This window comes from Mauremys mutica, chromosome 1, assembly GCF_020497125.1.
Source record: "Mauremys mutica isolate MM-2020 ecotype Southern chromosome 1, ASM2049712v1, whole genome shotgun sequence".
NCBI lineage: Eukaryota > Metazoa > Chordata > Testudines > Geoemydidae > Mauremys > Mauremys mutica.
The window spans coordinates 286,798,287-286,822,285 of record NC_059072.1 but is presented as its reverse complement, the minus strand read 5'-3'; the positions used below and the strand labels follow the sequence as shown (position 1 = coordinate 286,822,285).

At 39.8% G+C, this 23,999-nt stretch overlaps 1 protein-coding gene and 1 long non-coding RNA gene across 3 annotated transcripts in view; one reads left to right on the top strand and one right to left on the bottom strand.

Annotated features, from left to right (window-relative positions):
* Nucleotides 1-331: 331 nt before the first annotated feature.
* The window catches only part of DIS3 (DIS3 homolog, exosome endoribonuclease and 3'-5' exoribonuclease), a 30,242-nt gene continuing 6,574 nt past the window's right edge, over nt 332-23,999 (bottom strand). The window contains exons 6-21 of the mRNA XM_045011551.1: nt 20,032-20,196; nt 17,253-17,366; nt 17,021-17,158; nt 15,896-16,042; nt 14,384-14,500; nt 12,066-12,167; nt 11,051-11,115; nt 10,873-10,957; nt 10,077-10,204; nt 9,014-9,100; nt 7,630-7,786; nt 4,953-5,167; nt 3,330-3,498; nt 2,581-2,739; nt 1,900-2,022; nt 332-767 (exon numbers count right to left, since the gene is read on the bottom strand). Of these exons, the coding sequence (XP_044867486.1) occupies nt 681-767; nt 1,900-2,022; nt 2,581-2,739; nt 3,330-3,498; nt 4,953-5,167; nt 7,630-7,786; nt 9,014-9,100; nt 10,077-10,204; nt 10,873-10,957; nt 11,051-11,115; nt 12,066-12,167; nt 14,384-14,500; nt 15,896-16,042; nt 17,021-17,158; nt 17,253-17,366; nt 20,032-20,196 (2,058 nt within the window). The 3' untranslated portion in view covers nt 332-680. The remainder of the gene's footprint in view (nt 768-1,899; nt 2,023-2,580; nt 2,740-3,329; nt 3,499-4,952; nt 5,168-7,629; nt 7,787-9,013; nt 9,101-10,076; nt 10,205-10,872; nt 10,958-11,050; nt 11,116-12,065; nt 12,168-14,383; nt 14,501-15,895; nt 16,043-17,020; nt 17,159-17,252; nt 17,367-20,031; nt 20,197-23,999) is intronic.
* Nucleotides 17,537-20,952, top strand: LOC123367392. Of its 2 annotated transcripts, none has more exons than XR_006578441.1 (3): nt 17,537-17,593; nt 18,699-18,850; nt 20,839-20,952. It is a non-coding gene; the product is annotated as an uncharacterized LOC123367392 (long non-coding RNA). The 2 variants fall into 2 exon arrangements; XR_006578440.1 differs by having other exon boundaries at nt 17,545-17,803.

Here is a 23,999-nt window from a genome sequence, read left to right as displayed (position 1 = left end):
GGCAGGGGAGGAGGCAGAAGAGAACATTTCCTCCTCCATTGTGCCTGGGCTACTACTGGGTCCTAGCAACTCACCAATTTTACACTTATTTTTCTCAACCTTTTTGGCCACACTAATCGGGGAATCTTTCAATCCTCTCCTGTTACTGAACAGTAAAAACATTTCAATTTGAAGTGTAATATTGGTGTAATTGTAACAGCATAATTTAGACTGTATACTTCTGCAGACTCCTCCTGAGTGGAACTGTGCCAATACTCTAACAACGCGATCAGAAATATTAGAAGTAATATTCAGAGGACCAGGTGATTAAGAAAACAGAAACTAAGATTTGTGTAATGGACAATAATTTACTTTATCAAATCGCTACAAGTCACTGTCCTTTGATTTCCCACTTCTGGTACAATAATGAACTGCTGCTGGGAATGTTCCTTCCTTGTACATGAGTATTTATTTTCACCTGCAAGATGAAAACATTGAAATATTTGTTTTAAAAACTATTACAAACACTTGGGTGCGCAAGAGATGAAATAAAAATGCAAATAGTTTTAAAATTATTAAAAAATATCTTTTAAAAGTAAATTTAAAAGTTGTATGAAATCTCGGAATTTACAAATTTCCTCTTCAAACACAAAATACAAAATATGTAACACTTGAATTATTTATTAGATGCTTGAATGCAGCTATTTTTTCAGCTTCTTCTTCTTTTTCCCTGGTTCACTGTTAGTGCTCAGCTCTGTAGTCTGATTTGGAATATCACTTCCCAGTATCTATCAGAAATGGAGAAAAAAATATCAGAAAAAAGTTAAAGCAAACATTTAGTTTTTGCTTTCTTGTCAATAAGCATATAAATATAAATAATGAGAGAGGAGATGGCTCTAAAACAATTAACAAAAAAGTTACATGTAGGTATGTATGCAGACAACATCTGACATTTCAGTGAAATGAGTATCTCTGACAGCAGGTATCAAGATAAAGTCTAAGTCACCATATAAATGTCATGATGTCGCTACAGCAAATCACAATGCAAAGTGAGGTAGAAATTATTAAAAGCAAGGACAAAGACTAGGACTAAAAGTAATTATAAATAAAGTCTTGTATTGGCAGAGTTCAAAGATCAGGATAATCTAATATTTTGGAAACAGATTAAACATTTTCCTAAAATAATCCAAAACATAAATGATTATATACTCAGGAATGAAAAAAGACTCCAATTAACATTTACTTATATTGTTTTTAATTCACATTTGTCTACTATTTATTACTTAAATCTCAAAAAATTGTAAATAGCTGAATGCAAATACACAATCTCTTATTGGTGGTTTCAGAGCTCCTCTCATCATGTAAAATTTGTCAGCTAGCCTGAGGTACAAAGAGATGGAATACAGGTGTCTTAGATGCAGGGGGGAAGAGGCCAAGATCTATAGTCTTAATGCTAACTGCTAGTACTAGCTTATAGTTTACAACATGGTATTTCTGTATGAAATACTTATGAAATTTATTCTAGGCAAAGATAGCTGGGCATATACAGAAGTTGCTGTGAAAAGGAACAGCCATTTCTGTACCAAGTTTATGTTTCTTAGTAAACCAATACATGCATCCGACGAAGTGGGTGTTCACCCACGAAAGCTCATGCTCCAAAACGTCTGTTAGTCTATAAGGTGCCACAAGACTCTTTGCTGCTTTTAGTAAACCAATAGTTGCACGAGCTAAAACTTGTCATTTTGCCCATAGAATTTTAAATTAACATTATATTTACGTAGAAATAATGGCTTGTGTTACTGCAATCTCCTAATAAATAGAAATAACGGCTTTTTAAAAGTTAAATATGAAGTTTACTATGCAATAGTTTTAAGACAACTGAATTATATGTTGCTTTGCATTGTAAAGCCTGTGCCTTACCTTGGGTTCTACCAGCGCCATACGAATTTTCTGGTGTTGGATGTTGGAAGCATCTAACATGATGTTCACTTTAACCTTGTCAAATGTATAAAACGTTGTGTTTCCCACTGTAAGCGAAGGTACCTGGAATGTGTCAATATTTTTAAATGTTTTTTTCAACATGGAACCTTATATCTGAAGAACTGTAAGCCTCAAGTAATCCCCAACATCTTATCTCTCTTATTTTTGCTACCAACTATATATTTTCCCAGTTTATAACAGGCACCATTCACAACTCCTAATGCTCACACAAACTACATGCAAAGAAGTTTCCCTGTAGTTTTAATAATTCTCAAAGACAAGCCTAAAAATATGCTAATTAAGAGAGAACACAGACTGGCCAAAGTACCAACTAATTTAAAAAAAAATAAAATCAAAAGTGAGCTCAAAATAATTATGCTATAGCTGGATTTCATTAAGAATTAATGAACACTGTTCTCTCTCAGAACCTTCTGTATGTAAAAACTTGCACGCAAGGAGTATGAAGATGAATTGCTGTTACTGCAGATTAGTTTATAACTTTAAGTATACAATCTCTTATGCCAGTTCCCTGCATCTAACTACTGGAATACTGATTTTAGATTGTGCCCCATTATCAAATGAAAAACAAAAATAAGAATAAACTCCTCTTAAATATTGTACCTCATCATTGTAACAGAGGTTTGGCTTTGGTTTGTCTTTCTCTTCAAAGAAGACAGTTCCTTCTAAACCATATTTGGGAATTAGAACCACAATTGCATTCTTTCTTACAAATAAAATATAGGCCTCTTCATTCACTACTCCTTTGTTTTTGAAGAACAACTGTAAGAGAGATGAATCATGAGGATAAAAAAATGTTTAGGCGGTGAAAAGATTTACTAAAAACTGATATTATAATGACTTGTTATGAAGACAATTATCAAACAATCACAAGTAAAGCATGTTCATACTATTCATTCAGACATTATAATTAATGTAATTATCTGGCTATAGTTCACAACTTTTTGCTATTTAGCTGCTGTAGTGGGGTTCAGATAATCCTGGGCTCAATGTCAAGGTATTTTAAATTTAAAATGTATTATTTATAAACTTATTAAAAACACATTACAGTCGTATAAATGGTATTTTTAAAAACAATAATAGTATCAGGGAGTCCTTTAGGTACCTTATCTATTATCCTAGATAAAATTAAGATGTTTTCAGAAGCAGCACTCTAATGTTGAAAACTTCTCTTTTCCAAAGAGACTATACTCAAGGCCCTTAACCATTCCTTACATGCTTCAGACTTGACTTGTATGTTATTGCCCTGCACAGTACACCAAAATATTACCTACAGAGATGTAGCTCTTATTACAAATGTTCACTCTTTCCAACAGTTTGAAAAGCACGACCCCATTCTCAAAACTACTTACCTGGGTATGGAATGCAACTGATGCTCTTTGTGCGTACTGAGCCATTTTATGTCTGTAGTTGAGATTTACACACAGGTCTGCTAGTTTATGTTTATCTGTAAGTTCTGGGTAAGTACTGTCTGCGTTTATAGCCACTGCCAACAATCGATGTACTATTATATCAGCATACCTGCACGGATGAGATAAAAATCACTAACAGAAGTCTGAGCCAACGTATCAGAATATATTCATTTTTTGGAAGTTTCTGGATCTCATTTTATTTGTATGAATGAAATTACTCAATTTTTTTAAAAAAAGTTTATCCCAGACAAGGGACTTTATTGAACTGGTGTTATGGTTGTGTGCAGTCAATAAGCAACTCTATAAAAGATCGATAAGCAACTCTATAAAAAGGACATCACTTTACTGAACAGAACTGTTCCCTGTGTGAATTCAAGATTATATTTACTTATTTTAGTGACAAAAAATCTGCTGCAGAGTCAGCACAGTGATGCAAGATTACTTTCCGATTTCTACATCATCAACAGAATTCTTTACTATGTTCCACCTGCAGACTTATTATTATTAGTGATGTGTAAACCAGAAACACAGTTAGACTTTCAAATTCAAGGGGGAGTCTGCACACTGGCAGTTGAGCCATAGTTTTTTTTCCTTTGTCAGCTGAGCAAATTTAAATGTAGAATGATTGATTCAGCATAGAATGCCAATGCAATTTTTAACAATCTTCAGAACATAACTGAACTCGATTATGTATGAAACTATGGCAGGACAATAAGTTTTGCTTAATGCAAAACGATATCCAGTTTGGCTACTGACATGTTATTCTTGGACTTTTAACAGCTCTACAATTTACCAACAGTTATACATATGTATTCCACAGGAATTTCAATTATCTATATACAACACATTTGCCTTAAATATACATCTAGGGAGTAAAGATAAGCACAGGTAGTTTCCATAAAAAAAACTTAGATCCACCTGTATGTTAGGGAAATCGTAAAAATAAGCCCTATTTTAAAACATGCACATTGGAATTACCCTTTACATGCACACTTGGTTTTCACATCACATTCTCACTTAAGCCAACAGTAAGTTACTTGCTTCCCTGTGTAATGTACAGATGCGATGTCATTTACTAAGTTAATGTTAAATTAAGGCTACGTTTTATATACGTAAATCAATCCCTCCCAAAATATTATTTTACACCCAAATTCTGCAGCAGAGCTCCTACATGGTAATGATTAGCCAGATTCTGCTGCAGGTTCTTTTTGGCATGTCTCATATTAAATAGACATAAAAAATGTGCTTTTATACGCCAGAATCATATATTAAGGATATATTGCTTTCCACTTAGAATACAGAAACAGTCCTATTTTATGGAATGTATGACTGAAATCGGAATACTGAGCCTGATGTCATGGGAAAGAGTTACAGCAAACCTAGGAACACAGGAGTCAGACCAAGATTACAGGAGCACTGCACAAGTCATCCTTTTCAAATATAAATCAAAAGAACTACAATGAAATGTTGTTAATTATGAGGCACGATACAGTATGTAAAGTAGTTTTAATGCATTCATCACTCTCGCTTTTTTCCCTTTGAAAGTTCCATAAAGTAAATTACCTTCTGATGGGTGAAGTAAAATGTGTATAAATAGGCGATGCTAAGCCATAGTGATGAAAATCATTATCCATTCCAGAGCAAAAGTAGACAGCTTGCATCATGCAGCGAGTGGCCAAGATTCGCAACAGCGTATTTAGATATGGGAATTCAGGAGATTCAGCTTTGTCTAAAGTGTCAGCTAGAGCCTTTGCTGAATCAGTCTTAATTTCCAAATTCTGTAAGAAAAAAGGCCTGAGTTATATTATTGTCAAATCCTTAAAAATTCTCAACGCCATATGCAGGAATTTAACGGCACCATCTCAGCACTTCCAAACTTATCAGGTACATGCTGCCCCACATACTGTATCTCAGTGGCTCTCAAAGTTATTTGATTGTGCCCTCCTTCTTTGTGTCTGTAGTAGTTTACGACACTCCCTGGCCCTCAGCCAGCACCTGCTGCTCTCTGGCCACCCTGCTCTGAAGGCAGAGCAGAGAGCAGTGGCTGCTGGCCGGGCACCCAGCTCTGAAGGCAGCGGTGCTGTCAGCATCAGCAGAGAAGGGTGACATAGTATGGTATTGCCATCCCTACTTCTCCCCTGCTGCAGGCGGCAGCGCTGCCTTCAGAGCTGGGTGCCCAACCAGCAGCTGCTGCTCTCAGGCTGCCCAGCTCCAAATCTGTGCAGTAAGTTTTCTTTTTTTCCTAAAACTTCTCTCATACACCCAGAACACATTCCACCTCTCCCCCATTTGAGAACTTCTCTCATATCTGATAAATCACCCTAGAAGTGCTGACAATCTGATAAGATGTCAGTACCTTAAAGAACAGTACAGTTCTGCACATGGACTTTGATGGGCCAGCAGCAAAGAGCTAAAAGCCAACATTCTAAAAATTCAGTAAAATGTCAGATCTAATTAGCAGGGGCGGCTCTAGGATTTCCGCCGCCCCAAGCAGGGCGGCACGCCGTGGGGGGCGCTCTAGCAGTCACAGGTCCCGCGGCTCCGGTGGAACTCCCACAGACTTGCCTGTGGAGGGTCCGCTGGCCCCGCGGCTCCGGTGGACCTCCCGCAGGCATGCCTGTGGATACTCCACCGAAGCCGTGGGACCAGCGGCCCCTCCGCAGGCACGTCTGCGGGAGGTCTACCGGAGCCGCGGTCCCACCGGACCTTCCGCAGGCATGCCTGCAGGAGGTCCGCCGGAGCCTCCTGCCGCCCTCCCGCTGGGACGCCGCCCCAAGCGCGCGCTTGGCGCTCTGGGGTCTGGAGCCAGCCCTGCTAATTAGCAGGGTAGCAGAGGGAGGGTGGAGGAAATTACTTTGTTAAAATTAATAATTTTATGATTTCTTTGGGCTGCACTTGGATTTTTCATTTCGTCATTCAGCAATGGATTGAAGGTGAGATGCAGAAAAAACAGGAAAAAGATAAGTCTGCTCAGTTTTAAAGCTAGAGTTTCTTCAAGTGCCAACCCTACAAATTCAGCCAGCTCTCCAAATCAAAGGGGGGCTCTTTCCTTCTGGAACATCGTCACCACTAATAAAGATTCTCCAGGTCAAATTATGTCCTCAGCGGTGATGCTGTAACTGGATCTTTGTAAACATGAGTGTTGATGATACATTGTTCCATTGCATTATTGGTTTTACCAGGCAAACGGTAGTTTAAAATTTTAGCTGCTATACTAGATAAAGAGGACTCTCAATACACAGACAGACCAAATCCATTGAGAAAAAATGGTATTTTGACAGTCACTTTTCAGATTAGAAACACAAAAATCATCATCCCAATTTTAAAGCTAAGGAGTGACTTATCCAAGACCATGCCAAGTCAGGTGCAGAACTTTCATCACGAAATAAATTGTGCACGGCCTCTAGAAAGTAGTAACATTTTTGAGAAGTTCAACCCGAAAGGGGCACAAAGATGTACATAAGATAGACAGAAAAAGATTGAAGTTCAACTTCTCTTTAATGAAAGGCAACAACTTTTTAGTTAATTCCAATCTTAACTCATCCTTCTGATCTAAGTGTTATACAAGAACATGTAACTTTAAGGTTAGTTGTTTTGGCATTCATAGAATATCAAGGTTGGAAGGGACCTCATGAGGTCATCTAGTCCAACCCCCGCTCAAAGCAGGATGAATTCCCAGACAGATTTTTGCCCCAGATCTCTCAAGGATTGAACTCACAATCCTAGGTTTAGCAGGCCAATGCTCAAACCACTAAGCTATCCCTCCCCTCACCTTAGTTTATGTTAAACCACTGACTGGTCATGTTTGAAATACTATGCTTATTTCTAGATTCCAATAGCCGTATTTGTTTTCAGAACCCATTAACTACAGGTCACTGACCCTTCCTTTAAGTAAATACAAAATACATTAACCAGCATAAATGATATACAATACAACACAATTACCTTAAAAAGAGAGCTCTTAGACTAAAGAGGGAAAAACAGCCTTCCACAAGATATAAAAGATTTAAGGTTGTATTGTTTCCTTCATTGAAAAACAGGTATTTGACAAATGGGTTGGTGGAACAAAGCATAGACTAAATGCTGCAGGGCCAAGTTGGATTTAAAAACAAAACAGAATACACAAAATAATGGAATTTTGGAATTTAAGTGGCCCATTAGAGAGAAAGGTCTACACAGCAGAAAAGCAAAGAATAGGCCTTTATTTAGAATTACTTTATTCTAAAATGTTAAAACTTACCTTGGACTTCGCTGCCTTCACAAGGATGTCATAATTTGATGGAGGAGGAGCCGGGTGTTTCCGCAGCAAGGCATATTCTGAGAATTCTTCATGAATTTTTTTTGCTACGGAGATATTGGCAAGCAACATAAACTCTTCAACCATGGAATTAGTTTCTCTGTCAATAGGAAACATTTTGCACTGTTAGAAGAATATTTAAATTTTTGATTTGCTTAAGCACTCAATAAAGAAGTATTTTTACTACCTCTGACAAGATTCTAAAACTGAGTCTAGTAAACTAGCAATTTGGAACATTTATACAAACATAAGTAGACAAAATTTAAAAATATGTAAAGACAAACCTATATATTTACACAGGTTCAAAAAGGAGGTAGAGACAAAAGCAAAAAGTTACACTAAATCAATCCTACAATTTATCTGGGGGGAAGAATGGGGAGAAAAATGACAAAAAGTCTGTAAATCAGATCACCATGGCATTGGTTTATTCAGCACTTATCCAGAAGGGAAATCGCTGGATGAGCCACTTTACATTTTCTTAATATAATTGTTCTAATATTAAAGCACACTATACATAAAAACTCATTTCCACATATGTGCACCTATGCAAAATAAAGTTGAGAGGATCTAAAAGAGTAAAAAAAAAAATTGACTCAGAAGTTGGGCTGGGCTTAAAGGGAAAACAAGGAGCTGGCTACACAGATAAGCTTGGTTCCCCTCTTCCCAAAAGTCCCTTGGTAGCACTATGTCCTACATTAACATAAAATGTCTCGGGATCATTGTGCATGTATATAAATGCTGTGTGTCTGCCCAGATCTCTGTCTCCCAGTGTGCCCCACCCCATGCTCTGTCCTCCCTTGGCCCCCAAACTTCAGGTCCCCTGTTTTCAACAGGCAGTGTTTGCAGGAGGGAGCTGGTAGGGATCCCTCTGCCTCATCCCCACGTGCTCCAGGATTCTGGGGAAGGGATTCTCCATTTGCTTCCTGTAAGTGGAGCATGGAAGCTGGACTCTACCCTCTCATTCCCCTGCTCGCTGCCTTTCAGCTGGTACTGCCTCTGCCTTTCAGCTGGTGAACTGAGCTCTTATCTTTGTTCATCAACTGTTAGGTAGCCCCACAAGAGATTGAGAGGGAGTGCTGAGCCTGCCATTAACACTAACATTAGACACTCAGGATTTGAATTTTTTTTCTAAATTCGTAAAAAGTAAGATATCAAGTTGAAATATTACTAGGGACCCTCCCTGATTTACATACTTCATAGACTTTTTAGGAAATTCATAGAAATCATACAATCATCTAGGATTAACTGACCAAACTTAAGAGGACTCTACAAATGCACTATTCAATAAACAAAACAACTCCTCCCACCAGAAACCCATAACACATACTTTAGCTCTTTGGTCTGCAAATCAATAGGATCATGAGTTTCACTATCTATATGGAAACGAACTTCGGGTGAGGAAAGTGTTAAAGCCCTGAAAGACAATAAACAGAACAAAATAATCACGTATTACAGCAAAAAAGTACTGGAAGGCTCAGTATAAAGTAGTCTGAACAATTACACTGCTTGACTGTGATATAAGTCAAGCAAGTGCAACTCATTTCTATTAACAGGAGTTAGGGGTGCTTGGCATCTCTGAGGATCAGCCCCAAACCAAAATGTTGCTGCACTTCTATGGGTATGTCTACATTTCAATCTAGGGGTGTGATTTCCAACTCAAGGAGACATACTCGCGCTAGTGTGCTAAAGATAGGATGTAGCTACAGCAGTGGAAGGGGTTAGCAGCCCCAAGTGTGTGCCCATCAGAGATGCTAGTACATACTCAGGGCAAGCTAGCACAAGTATGTCTCCTCAAACTGGGAATTACACCCTCAGCTTGAAGTATACACATATTCCTCTTGCAGGGATAAAGAAAAGTTAACATTCCTAAATATGCACCTACTTGAGATGACTGAATATTGCAAGATGAAAGCTGGAAACAATAACCCTCCTTTATACATTCCTTGTACATTAAAGTATTTCAAATGATACCTAGCAATCTGCTACAGCTCAGGTTGTTTCAGTTTTAGTTAGAACCTCAATTCTCTAAGTGGTTTCCCCCCACACTATAGAAACTTCCTGGCATTCCTTTAACTCAAAAACAAGTCTAAACAGTAAGTTCTGCAAAGCAGCTATGCTGTAAAATATAATTGGCTTGCTATACAAACCTTATTACAAATATCTATCGCAAACTTACAAAAGAAAATTAAAAGGTTAAATATAGTTGGAGAACTTAAAATAACTACCTTATATATAGTCTATATTACTTTATAATGGTAATCTAGCACTGATCTTTGAAATGTTATATTGGCTGGTGCAGACTAACACCAAGCGGCATGATATAGTTGGACAGATTTAAAACAACTAAACAGATGAGACCATGACCTTAAAACCAATTTGAACAAATTTACCCATTATCAATTCTTCTCTTCTTCAGAATTTTTGCTAATTTATTTAGTCCACGCAAACTAGTAGTAATATCATCTTTCATGCTTGCAGAATCAATTCTCATCTGTGCTTCAGCGTATGTAAGGGATGCCTTGAAAAGAAAAACAAACGTGACAATACCACATACAACTGAGTATTGAACAGCAAAATGTTCTTCCCTCTGTTGGAAATACAAGCCACAGTTCTTTGTCAAAGTATGCTGAAAACCAGCACAAACAAGGAAATCATAATCCCAAAGACTACCACTCAACACTGAATTTACCTCATCATCCTCAAGTGTTCTGAGACAAACACAACAGAAAACACATATACAGACGTACAAAATTTGGCTTTTACACTGTACATTTTAATGTCTCAGAGACTTGTGTTAGCCCTGATTTTCAGATGTGCTGGCCACTTGCAGCTCCCATTGATTGTACAAGGAGTTATGGGTGCTTGACACATCTGAAAATCAGGACCATTATTTACATACATTTATGAACGTATATCAGGCCAAAAAGTATAGGAAGAGAAATGTAACCCCTTGTTTGTTTGCCTTAACATGTTGATTCAGGCAAGGCATTTATTTTGACTTTATTGAAAAAGTCATTTTCTAATTATAAGATAAAATAAAAACTTAGAAAAAAGAAAACGAGTAATGAAAAGAAGGAAAAACTCCTATATATTGAGTCTCTGGATCCTTAGGACATTCAGTTTCCTGTACAGTTTATCCAGGTTGTTTTTATAAGCATTAAAATAATATTTTAATACACAACTAACCTTGGAATTAATAACACTCTTGGTAAATCTGGTTTTTAAAATTTCAGCATTGTGGTTCATTTCCCATATACATGAAAATGCAAACCTAAAAAAAAAAAAAGAATTAACCAGTTAAAAACATGGAAAAAACATCTGGAGCTACTTGGACAAGATCTAAATATGGATTAGGTACAAATACCTGTCCACGTTGGATCTCAAGGAGCATAAATTGGAGCTAAGCAACTCTGGAACCATATCAATCCTCTGTAAGACAAGGGATAAACACACTATTTAGCAATACATACAGTTTTACCTAAATAAGTTAGAGACTTCTTTCCAGCTCAAATCATATGACAATAAAATATTTAACAGCAAGAAAATATTGGTTCTAAGCTTTTATTAAATGGATCTTCCAGCTGGCATTAATCTCATCATGAAAAATATAAAATAGTTTTTTTTCAGATTTATAAGAAAAAGGAATACACAACTTCAGAAGAAACTTATTGCTTCTGAGTGGGATCTAACAGGTGTCAGTTTTTGTAACAGCTCTTTCTACAGTAGCTATTATTGAAAAGAAATGGTGGTCCACAAGAAATACACCGCTGCAAGCAAGACAAAACCGATGGAGCTGAATTGGGCACAGACATCTATGAGATGGAGCCTCTGTAGGCTAAAAGAGATTCTGCAACAAGAAAATTGAGCAGACGCCACAGCTTTGACTCTTGTTGCCTATGAATGCCACATCACTGTATTTACTTTAGGATTCCCTACTTGTGCCAATTGTTCTGCTGTAACTACCAATTACTGTGTCAGCTCTACTCCGGCTGACTGATGACCAGTAAGTGAAGGGACTATAACTCTCTTTAACAGTGATCTGCAAATTACAATGAGATTAATAGCCAGAGTCAGAAGTATATAGAATACCTCTCTTAATCCTGCTATTTGGGACACACAGTATATGCAACATACTTCTAAAGTGATGTATTTCTTATTGTGATTTAGAGAGAACCCTCAAAATGATCTACAGTCCTGCTCTGTTGGCTGACTCCTGATACAATGTGTGTTTAATTCAACACTTTATCCAAATTAAGTGCAGTCTAAAGGCCTCCCTTTTGTTCAGCTTGGAGATAACGATATGTCTCCATCTCCTCCAAATAAAATGTTAGCAACAACATTCCACCAAAACAAGAAAGCTCTACGAAAAGAACATTTACTTTTTCACATAGATACACGGTTGTCCCTCTTTTTGCTGACTCTTGGTCCAAAGCATTTCCTGGTCGAATAAAATGGCTGACGTCTGCAATATGTACACCAACCTTTGAAAAAAATAAAACATGACTTTCAGCATATCACATTGTATGCATTTTATGGATTGAAGCAGTGCTTCTTGAATTATATTAAGCAGACATTCACAATATGAAAGACCCTCTGTGTTTTTCCATCTCTCCTCACAATCTCATTTCCCTGCAGCAACTACTGCGATTGATTACATCAGTGATCGGCAACCTTTGGCACGTGGTCCACCAGGGTAAGCACAGTTTGTTTACCTGCAGCGTCCGCAGTTTCGGCCAATCGCGGCTCCCACTGGCCGCAGTTTGCCGCTCCAAGCCAATGGGGGTGGCAGGAAGCAGTGGCCAGCACATCCCTTGGCCCGCGCTGCTTCCCACAGCCCCCATTGACCTGGGACGGCGAACTGCGACCAGTCGGAGCTGCGATCGGCCGAACCTGCGGATGACAGGTGCTTACCCTGGTGGGCTGTGTGCCAAAGGTTGCCGATCCCTGGATTACATGAACAAGTAACATTGATTTAATTTCACTTTAAAGTGATGTTTACAGTAGATACAACATTGGGGTGCACATCGATTGTCTAAGTGAGAGACTTTACATTTATTGGGATGGTCACTCTCCTTGTTGCTTGCAGCCCCCACTTCTCTATTCCCTCTCCAAGCCAAATTGCAATTTGGTTTTGTCTTCCTCCATGTTTGCTAGCCCTACAATTTTGGTCTTATCTGCTATTATCGTCACAAGCTAATATATACCAAACACACAATACAACTAGTTGTGAGGTTTTATGAGCAACTCAAAAAAAACCCAAAACAACCCCCACCTTCTCAACCTTTGTAAAAATCCTTGAATATAACATATGGAAAATGGGAATAGCAAATACTATGCATGCACAACTTTGTGGTAAAAATTATCTTTTCAAATTTCCTGAAATACGGGCTTGGGTTCTCAATATTAAATGTTAACTAGTATTAATATTTCACTTTTTTTTTTTTAAATAGACACCAGAGTTCACTAGTGAACCTGTGCTACCTGGATATAAGCGCACAGTTTCAGATAACTGGAAAGCTATACACATATGTACGTGCATCTGTATTATGATCCTCACCCTACAAAGCCATCAGCACTGGAGATCAAAAAGGCTAAACAGCACAAATGACCTCACAGGAGTCCATCTATGGGCTTCTGAATGCAGGGTGAGGGCCTACTACTACACACTGGAAGTATTAAAATACTTTATATTGTGCATGTGCAAAACAACTAATTTCAAATGGTCATACCTTTACTAACTGAAAACCAATGTTTTTCACACCTAGCCCTAGATCTCAGTGAGACTTAATTCCATGCTAAGTGTATCAAATTTCCATTAACTATTTATTTAATCTTGCATAACTTAAAGAATAGCCAAACATAAATGGGTCAAAAAAAGGAAGTAAAAAAAGATGTAAGATCTTTGGGCAGACAGCACACTTGGAAGATTTCAAGCCAAGAGCAGGATTATTGGGAAAATTATGAGTGAGAACTGGGGATTGTAGCTAAATATGTTTTATAGCCTAGAAATGTCTCCTACTGGCAACCACTTTAAGGACTTGCCGCCACTTAAAATGCCACAGATGCGTTGTTGTAGCTTCACTGCCATAGCGTTTTAATTGTAGACACTACCTGTGCCGACAGGAGGTGTTCTCTTGTCAGAGGAAGTAATCCACCTCCCTGATAGCTAGCTGGTAGCTAGGTTGACGCAAGAATTCTTCTGTAACCTAGCGCTGTCTGCATGAGGACTTAGGTCAGCTTAATAACGCCATTCAGTGATATGGATTTTTCACGCCCAATTGACAGTTAAACCTACTTAATTTTCTAGTGTAGACCAGGCCTAAGAGTCTTGCTGAAACAATCTAACACAGCATTTACTCTAAATGCTGACCATAACATTGCAGATCGCACACACATTTCAAATTAAAAAACAAACAAAAAAAAATCTTTTTTGTGACTTTATGGGAAAAGTGACATTTCATCTCAAGAAATATTTTTTAAAATCCTTCTTGTCCACTCAGTCAAATTTCATTTAATATGCTGACATCAGTGGCTCCATTATTGCAACTGATGAAGACAAAAACATTTTCTAGTGTTACACATTAAATAAATCCCATTTCAGTTCCTCCTGCCATTACACTGTTGTTTGAGAAAAAGGGGGGTGGGAGGAAAGGACAAATAAATGACCCATAGATAGAAAAATAAGGGAACAAAATACCTCTAGATTTCCATTTTCCAGTTCTCTGCAATGTAATGCATCATCAATATCAGTACAGCCTGGAGGATCCACACTACATACACACAGATACCTTAAGTCTTCTCTAAATTTCATGTCCTGAAATTTTAAACAAGTTTTTCAAACATATTGTAGAAACCAAACTACAAAATGTCATTAGAGGAATGTACTTTGGGGTAAGATTTTCAAAAGTGGGAGCACAGGTCACATTGACTTTATGTTTTAGAAAAGCTTCTCTCTTGTATAGGTCAAGGTGTACAGGTACTACAGTGATGGACAGAAGAACTATGATAAATTTTTAAAGCATTTGCTATTTATTGGCAAACAGGGGAAAAAAAGACAAAAGCTTTTCATGAACTGAGTCAACACGGAGTTAGCAAAGGATCAGGAGCCAAGAAATACTGGTTCTGACACTCAGTCCCTCTGAGTGTCAGAGCCAGTATTTTTTTTTTGGCTCCTGATCCTTTGCACAGTCCATACTGACTTGGAGTTCATGGAAAATTTTGTGGTTTAGGAGAAATCATATAACCTTTCTGTCTCAGTTTCCCAGTTTAAACAAAAGTTGCAAATGAATATGTGTAATGAATGTAAAATGAGGATACTACCCACCTACCTCACAGAGGTTATAACAAGGGTCAGTCAGTGCCTTGATTATTTTATAAAACCTAAAATAGTCATTTCCCACATTTAAGTTAAATCATTGGAGGAAATGTACTTGGAACTCATTAAACAGGAAGTTAACTAGTTGGTTTTGTATTGAATATGCTTTGAAGATTTAAAAGAGTGGCTGAAGCAATCTCATACAGCATATCTCTTGCTAGTGGAATGAAGGGAGGAGTGAGGTAGAAATAACATTTTAAAATTCTCATCCCAAGAGATGGTAGGTTTGGAAAAGTTCTTCCCCTCCCATCTTTATTCTCTGAAATCCCTTTGCAACAAGACAGAGAAATTTTGTGTCTGGTTTTGAAGGAGGAGACGTGTTAGTCACTGAGCTCAGTTAAAACTGGTGTTGTCATAGAGTGACTGGCCCCTTTAAGAGGGAGTGTGGTCCAGTGCACTCTATGACTGGATACCTGGTCTGAACTGGTCTTAAGGGAAAACACCTGGCCCTATAAAGGAAGAAGCAGTACACAGACTGCAGAGAGTGAGAAAAGGTCCTACAGCAAAGACCCTGAGATCAAGGGTCAACTCCAAGGGAGGCTGAGAATGGCTTACTGAAGCAGGGAAGAGCCTATGACACTAGGAGCGTTTTGAGACAGTACCTCAGAGAGAATGAGCTGTGCCCAGTTTCAGGCAGGGGGTAGATCTTTTTGTGTGCGCGTGTTTATTTTGAACCATATGCCAATTAAACCAGTCCCTAAGGTTGGGTATCACTGAACAGAGACAAAGACTGTGTGGAGCACAAAAGGAGCCCTGAAAAGAGAAAACAGAGGTAGAGTGCTACAAGGGGGTGCTCAGGTAGCAGCCACTCTGTTGCATGTGTTTTTAATTTACCTCTTCTGTAATGCTCCATGGCATTTTTGGTAGAAAGCTAAGAACAGCCTGGGAGAAAGGCTGATGGGGAACATCATGTTCAAGAAGCAGAACTTCTGTCTCAGTCTCTTTATCTCCAGCAGTTCCTAAATTCTTTACAAAGTGACCCTAAGAAATGAGAGAGCGAGAGAGATTTAAGCAACATCTTGACACAGAGCTGTTTGACAATCAAATACTTAACCCTACAATATCTTAGGCTGTTATTGAACTAAACTGTACAGTGCACTTTTCCCTTAGCTACTTTGTCATCTTGGAAATCCATTTTTTTTTTGTTGTGGTGCACACATTCCCTAAGAACTGTTCTGGCCAAAGGTATTTAAATTTCAAGATTTTACCCACTGCTTATTTCCCACTTTGGAGCCCCAATGGCCTCCTTATGAGAGAGATGGTACTCTATCCAGTTATACTCTCTCCAGTTATACTCTCTCCATATTTCAGATTATAATACTCTTTTGATACTGATTTGGCTTCCCAGATTGTTAGAAATATGAAATTCTTCTTTCACTTTGAAGTCTCAAAGTGCTTCACACAGGTTAACTTCAAAAACCCTGTTTATTATTTTTGAGTACTGTCAGTGTATGCAACACTGTACAGGAAAAGGAAAACACAGCATTCCCTAGTTTATATAAGTAAAACACTGGAGTCAGTTCAGAAATATTTCATTTCAGAACTTTAGGACCAGACTTTCAAAGCCTAAATACAAGAGCTGAAAGTAAGTAGCAGCTATGGATGCTCAGCACCTCTGAAAAAAAGTGGGGCCACTTTAGACGCTCAAGTTTGAGAGCTGTGGCCTCAAATGTTATTCACTCAAATTATGATGTTGGGAACTTCCTCAGCATCACTAAAGGTACTCAAAACATGTAACACAAAAAGATTTTAAATCACCTAGCTTAATACTACTAATAGTTCTGATCATTAGATTAAAAATAGTGGGTATTCACCCATGAAAGCTCATGCTGCAAAACGTCCGTTAGTCTATAAGGTGCCACAGGATTCTTTGCTGCTTTTACATAACCAGACTAACACGGCTACCCCTCTGATACTATCCTCAGATGTATAGTAATGAAATTTTTATTTTAAACTTACATTAGGATATCTGGAATTTCTGGGCCAACCATCAATAGCAACAATAATTCTTTGTCCCTCTAATGTGGAAGCTTGTCTGGTTTCTATTCGAATTCGAGGGATTCTGCGATCAGCTGGTGTAAACAAATGCCGTCTGGCCTGTTGAAAGAGAAAAGGAGGAGAAATAACTTTTCCCCTTCCCCCTCTTTTTTTTTTTTTAAATATTTACAACAAACAGAGAGTATTTGCTTACCTCTTTTATCTGTGATTTGGAAAGCATGCCACAAAATGGTCTCCAATTTCTTTTTATAATACCTACTACTCTTCCTGATGGTCTCAACATGTTCTTGTTTACGGAAGACTTTAGCTAGGATTTAAACACAAACTGTATTTGAATTCATTATTTTAATATAGCTAATATAGTAAATAATCTAACGCATGCTTTAAGGACAATTTTATCAGTCACTGTAATGCTCATAACCTAGATTATGACATCATAAATAGAACCATGCCTCCCCCCTCCTCCCATATCCTTTACACCACTTTTAATGTCTGCAAGGTGTGACATCAGCTGCTTTGATCTAGATTAAACTGGTATTAACCCTAAATTTACAGATATATTACACATAAGAACACAGTGGAGGGAAAAAAGCTGCAAAAAGGGTCCATAGATTCCAAGGCCAGAAGGGATGACATGATCACCTAGTTTGACTTCCTGCATAACACCAGCGACAGAACTGCCCCCAAAATAATCCTAGAGATCTTTTTAAAAAACATGCAGTCATGACTCCACCAGGACCATTGGTAAATTGTTCCAATGCTTAATTACTCTCACTTAAAAATGTACGCCTTATTTCCAGTCTGAATTTTTCTAGCTTAATCTTTCAGCATTTGGATCAGGTATACCTTTCTCTGTTAGATAAAGAGCCCATTATTGAATATTTGTTCCTGATGTATGTACTTATAACTGATCAAGTCACCCCTTAATCGTCTCTTTGTCAAGATAGACTTAAAGAGATCAGTGTATTTATCGTCATAAGGCAGGTTTTCTAATCCTTTAATCATTCTCATAGCTCTTCTCTGAACTCTAATTTATCAACATCCTTCTTGAATTGTGGGCACCAGAACCAGATACAGTATTCCAGCAGTAGTCGCACCAGTGATAAATATAGATGTAAAATAACCTCTCTGCCCCTACTTGAGATTACCCGGTTTATTCATCCCAGCATCACATTAGCTCTTTTGGCACAAGGTCAAACTGGGAGCTCATGTTCAGCTGATTATCTCCAATGACCTCAAATCTGTGTGTGTGAGAGAGGAATGCTCTCTTGTTCTGCTGCCCACGCAATCCCCCTACTTTCCTCCACCCTTGCTGTTCTGTAAACCTCTTAACAAAAAGACTCTCATTACTTGGGGATGCGAATGAGGTGGGGGGGAGCTATGTGCTTATTTTAAGACAACAATTTAAAAGTCAGGAAATTCAAATTTAATGTAACAGGCATTTGACTATATGGAAATTAAGGTGCCCACACTATCTTAACTCTACCCGCACAGAAACACTATCTTCCTGTCTCTTTCTGTGAATGGAGTATCACAAATACGCACCACAGCATGTTTTATAGCTGGTTACTTACATACATGACCCCACTGAAGGCTAATGGTTTGTCATCACACTTAACCTTTGCTCTTTTCATGCAAGTGCTGTAATCTGGACCTAGCTCCATCTAATAACTGGCTCGTGCATGGAATCAGAAGATAATCACGTGAGAACTTCCATACATTCCAGGAGTGAGACCATTTATGAGCAGGGACTGATCACCCCCAGTGTGCTATTTTTCTAATTAGAAACTTGTAAGTATCTTTTTTACATATCTATCCATATTTAGTACACCCGTATGCCTATAATAAAAGCAGGAGATGGCAGGACAATTGTGTAATTAAGATTAAGGAATCCCAGTTTTTGTGATCACTGATTAGAAGAAATCTGTTACAAATTATTTGTAATCAAAAATAAAAGGATGGTGAAGTTTCTGATTTCTCTCAGAAATTACTAAAGGCAGTGTTTAAACAGTGCAGGCATCTTTTCTATGTATTTAAAAGAAATATAAATATTTGAAAACAACATGTGAAATTTAACCTTACATGTGAATTTCCTGGTTGTTGGGGGTTTTTTGTTTTAAATAACCAATGTTTTTGTAAGGTATTTTATTGCTTCCTGCTTAAGCTGCTGCTAAGTACTAGTATCATTAATGCAGGGATCGGCAACTTTTGGCCCGCAGCCTGCCAGCATAAGCACCCTCGCGGGCCGGGCCGAGCCGGTTTGTTTACCTGACACGTCTGCAGGTTAGGCTGACTGTGGCTCCCACTGGCCACGGTTCACCGCTCCAGGCCAACGGGGCTGGCGGGAAGTGGTGGCCAGCACATCCCTCAGCCCGTGCTGCTTCCTGTAGCCCCCATTGGCCTGGGACAGCAAATGGCGGCTAGTGGGAACCGCGATTGGCCAAACCTACGGACGCAGCAGGTAAACAAACTGGCCCGGCCCGACAGGATGCTTACCCTGGCAGGCCATGTGCCAAAGGTTGCCGATCCCTGCATTAATATTTACTTTCTTGGTATAGGAATAAAAAGTTAAGTTATCAAATTATCATCCCCTTAAAAATTAAAAAAAAGAAAAAGGAAAGCAGGTAAATTGGAGGATACATCTAGTTTTGAAGGAAACTTTTATACAAATCACATGGAAAAGAGAGTGAGAGATAAGAAAGTCTGTATCCAGCCACGACCTGGCTACACTGGCATTCCTGATTTCACATCTCTCACCACTAGAACTGGATGAAAAAAATGGGAATCATTGTTTCAAAATTTTATCCTTTTTGTCCAAACTATAAATTTTGGACATTTTTGACTAGACCTATTGAATTCATCTTTCAAGAGCTGAAATAGATCTTGCTCTAGGGTGCCAGGCAACGAGAAGAAAGGAGACAACACAGGAGCACAAATAGGACTGAATCAGAAACCTGTAATTTATATCATACAGTATTTTCTTTCTCCTCTTCATTTTCATCGTCGTCTTCATTTTGACCCTCATCTTGCAAAACTACAGAGGATGGTGCAACCCACTGGTCTTTTGCCAACAGTTCCACAGCTACTAGATCTTCATGAACGGCTCGGTTTAAATTTTTAAGTCCTTGTATAATTATCTGTTTAAGAAAACAATGTTTTAGATATTAAAATTACAAAATTTTACAGTAGTCCCCCAGAGGCCCTATTGTGTTAGGCACAGTACATACATACAATAGAAGCAGCAGTTCCTGTCCCAAAGAGCTTACACAGACCAATATAAGAGCTATCAAAAACTATTTTTTCCACCCCAGGTCTCTTTCAGTACTAAAAATACTTTTCTAGTATTCTCACTCCTAGTAACCACACTTTTTTTCAGATTTTAACCCAGATAATGCTTGGATTTTCCAAGTTTAATCTCCTTTTATTTTTAATCTTTGTTTCAACGGATTTAAAAATTTAGCTTAAACGTATAAGAAACTTTAATAAAGACACACGTGACCTTTCATATGTTTCCCTTGTGACACTGGTAAACCAAGTGCCAGTTCTGACCAACTCTGTAGGCATTAGCTAGAACTGACAGACTCATAGCTGCAAACCAAATCAGCATGTTTGTAATAATAGGTATTATTATTGTATTTAGTGTTTAGACTCTATGAAACGTTTGTAAGTTGCTACATATGTTAATATCACTTTAAGGTCTGTATCCCATTCTATAAAAGGAAATATGTAAGTTTTGCTATATGACCTTGAAAACGTTTGCTCTGAACTTGTGAACACAGGCAGGGGAATCGTCCTTCCCACCCATTAAGAAGGTCTATCAAAATTAAATGGATCATTAAAGGACATCACAATACAAAGGACTGGTGAATGGCCTTATCACACCTTGGAAATGCTACATGCAAGGGAGCTCCTCTCATGGATTGGAAGGTCAAAAGTTAAAAATAAAACAGGGTCAAAAGAAAACTATTCATCTCTCTTTGCTGTTTGAACTCTCACAGGGTCAGAGACACTAAACCAGGGGTCAGCAACCTTTCAGAAGTGGTGTGCCAAGTCTTCATTTATTCACTTTAATTTAAGGTTTCATGTGCCGGTAATACATTTTAATGTTTTCTAGGTCTCTCTCTATAAGTCTATATATTATATAACTAAACTAGTGTTGTTTTGTAAAATAAACAAGGTTTTCAAAATGTTTCAGAAGCTTCATTTAAAATTAAAATTAAAATGTTGATCTTACGCCACCGGCCCGCTCAGCCCGCTGCTGGTCTGGGGTTCTGTTCACCTAGGCCGGCAGCGGGCTGTGCGGGGCCGGCGGCCGGGACCCCAGACCAGCAGTGGGTTGAGCGGCTCAACCCGCTGCCGCTCAGAGGTTCCATACGCCGGCTCCTGCCAGCCGGGATCCCAGCTGCCGGACCCGTTCAGCCCGCTGCCAGTCTGGGGTCCCGGCCCTGCCCACATACAGTGGGTACCTACCTTCTCCCTGGTTCTGGCCCATTCTCTTCCCCTTTCTCTGCACTGAGCTGAGGGTGGGAGTGCATTGAGCACAGGGCTGGGGGTGAAGGGTCTAGCCAGGAGCTAGAATGAGGGAGGGGGCTCAGGGTTGGGGCAGGAGGTTTGGGTGCGGAGCGCTTACCTGGGCAGCTCCCATTTGGTGCAAGGGGTGCAGATGGGAATGTGTGTGTAGGGGGAGAGGATGCAGGAGCTCCCGTTTGGTGCTCAGGGTGGGGGTGGGGATGTGGGGGGTGCAAGAGTCAGGATGTGGTGAGTGCGTGGGGATGCCAGAGTCAGGGCTGGAGTCGTGGGGGGGGGGGGTTTTGAAGGAGTCAAGCAGAGGGCTGGGTGTGTGTGAGGGGGGTCAGGGCAGAGGGCTGGGGGTGTGGGCTGGGATCGTGGGGTGCTCACGGCAGGGGGCTGGAGGGGATATGCCCCAATTCCAGCCCCCCTTCCCCAAGGCCTTGCCCCCACTTCTTCTCTGCCTCCACTGGGAGCAGCAAGCACGCTGACTCCGCTCCTCCCTCGCAAGGGCCAGCAGCTGATTGGCAAGCAGGGAGGGAGGGACGGACGGAGAGGAGGAGGAGGAGGGGCAGGAACCCAGCACACGGCGGGAAGAGGCAGGGGAGCTGGCAGGACCAAGCTTCTTCCCTCTGCCCCTGCGGGGGCAGAGGGTGAAGAAGAGCAGGCCGGGCCGGATTTTTAATGGCACGCTGTTGCCTGCCAGGGCAGCAGCGTGCCATTAAAAATCAGTTCGCGTGCCGTCTTTGGCACGTGTGCCATAGGCTGCCGACCCCTGCACTAAACTAAAGCAGAGCTCCCCAGGATTGACCTGGATCTGCCCAGAAAGACATTTTGAATGGACAGATTATTACCACATCTCTGTCATCTTTAGGAATCACAGGTGGTAACTCAGTGTGAGTATGTTTGCTTGCTTTACTCTGTAAAATAACTTTCATTTCTTTTTCCTAATAAAGGTTAATAAACCTATAGATAGTTTATTACAGGATTGGTCCTTGGTATAACATCTAGGGTACCAACTGATCTGGGGTGAGTGAGTGGGACTGGGAAGCAACCTGAATATTTTGTGATTTTTGGTGTAAGTGACCATTTATCACTAAATCCAGCTTGCCTGAGTGGCAAGATAGACTGGAGAGTCTAAGGGGAATGTCTGTGACTCAATGATAAAACTGTAACAGTGATCCCGGAGTTCACATCTGTTACTGGATTGGTGAAATCTAATTATAGATCTAGAACACACCATCTCATGTTTCACATGTATGCAAAGGAATCAATTAAATTGTTCAAAGAACTGTTGTTGTCACATGGTGTAACGAAGCTGCTGCCTCACCCAGTTGAGAGGAATTTCTTGGTAGCTCCCATAAGGTGGCTGACACTAAAGTTATCTTGTGTGCCAGGGATTTGCAACCTTTGGCACGTGGCTTACCAGGGTAATCACAGAACATCTGTGTCTCGTGCAAAAATACAGAGTTTAGTAGCACCCCTCTCTCTGGTATTGAGGGCATACAACAGGGATCGGCAACTGGCTTGCCAGGGTAATCACCCTGGTGGGTCAAGCGGGTTTATTTACCTGCTGCGTCGGCAGGTTTGGCCAATCACAGCTCCCACTGGCCGCGGTTCACCGCTCCAGGCCAATGGGGTCTGCGGGAAGCAGCGCGAGCCAAGGGATGTGCTGGCCGCCCTTCCTGCAGCCCCCATTGGCCTGGGACGGCGAACCACGCCAGTGGGAGCCGCGATCGGCCGAACCTGCGGACGCGGCAAGTAAACAAACTGGCCTGACCCACCAGGGTGCTTACCCTGGCAAGCCAGTTGCCGATCCCTGTTGTATGCCCTCAATGCCAGAGAGAGGGGTGCTACTAAACTCTGGGTTTTTGCATGAGACACAGATGTTCTAGTGCTCTCTGTAAGACATTACACTCAAGACTTCTGCAAGGGCAAATCATCAAGCAATGGAATGGTTCCGAGGATGATTAAGCACATCCAAAAACTACCCTCCCACACTGGGCATGGATGGGTCTTGGAGGAAGAATTTATCACACACCAGTGATGTGTAAAATACCATGCACTTCCGAATCAATCCTTCAGGTAATCAAATGCTTGCGTGCACAGACTAGATACTCAACACCCTGCAAATGTCTGGCTAACAGCGTGCCTTGTACAAGTTGAGTAGGAAGTATATAGTTGAGAGAATTGAGTGGCAATTTGTCTAGCAATGGTGCCCTAGACGGAGATGACTCAATGAATTAGTGTTTTCAGTCGTACAAGCCAGGGCTAACTCCCCGAAGATTACCAAAGATCAATGTCCTTTTTATGGAAGCAATGCATCCCTGTGTTAAAGTATAACTAAAAAATGCTGATTTATAAAACTTCTCTCAACTATACATTTACACAATTATTCTAGGTCTGTTGTGTTTGGTATCACTGTGTTTAT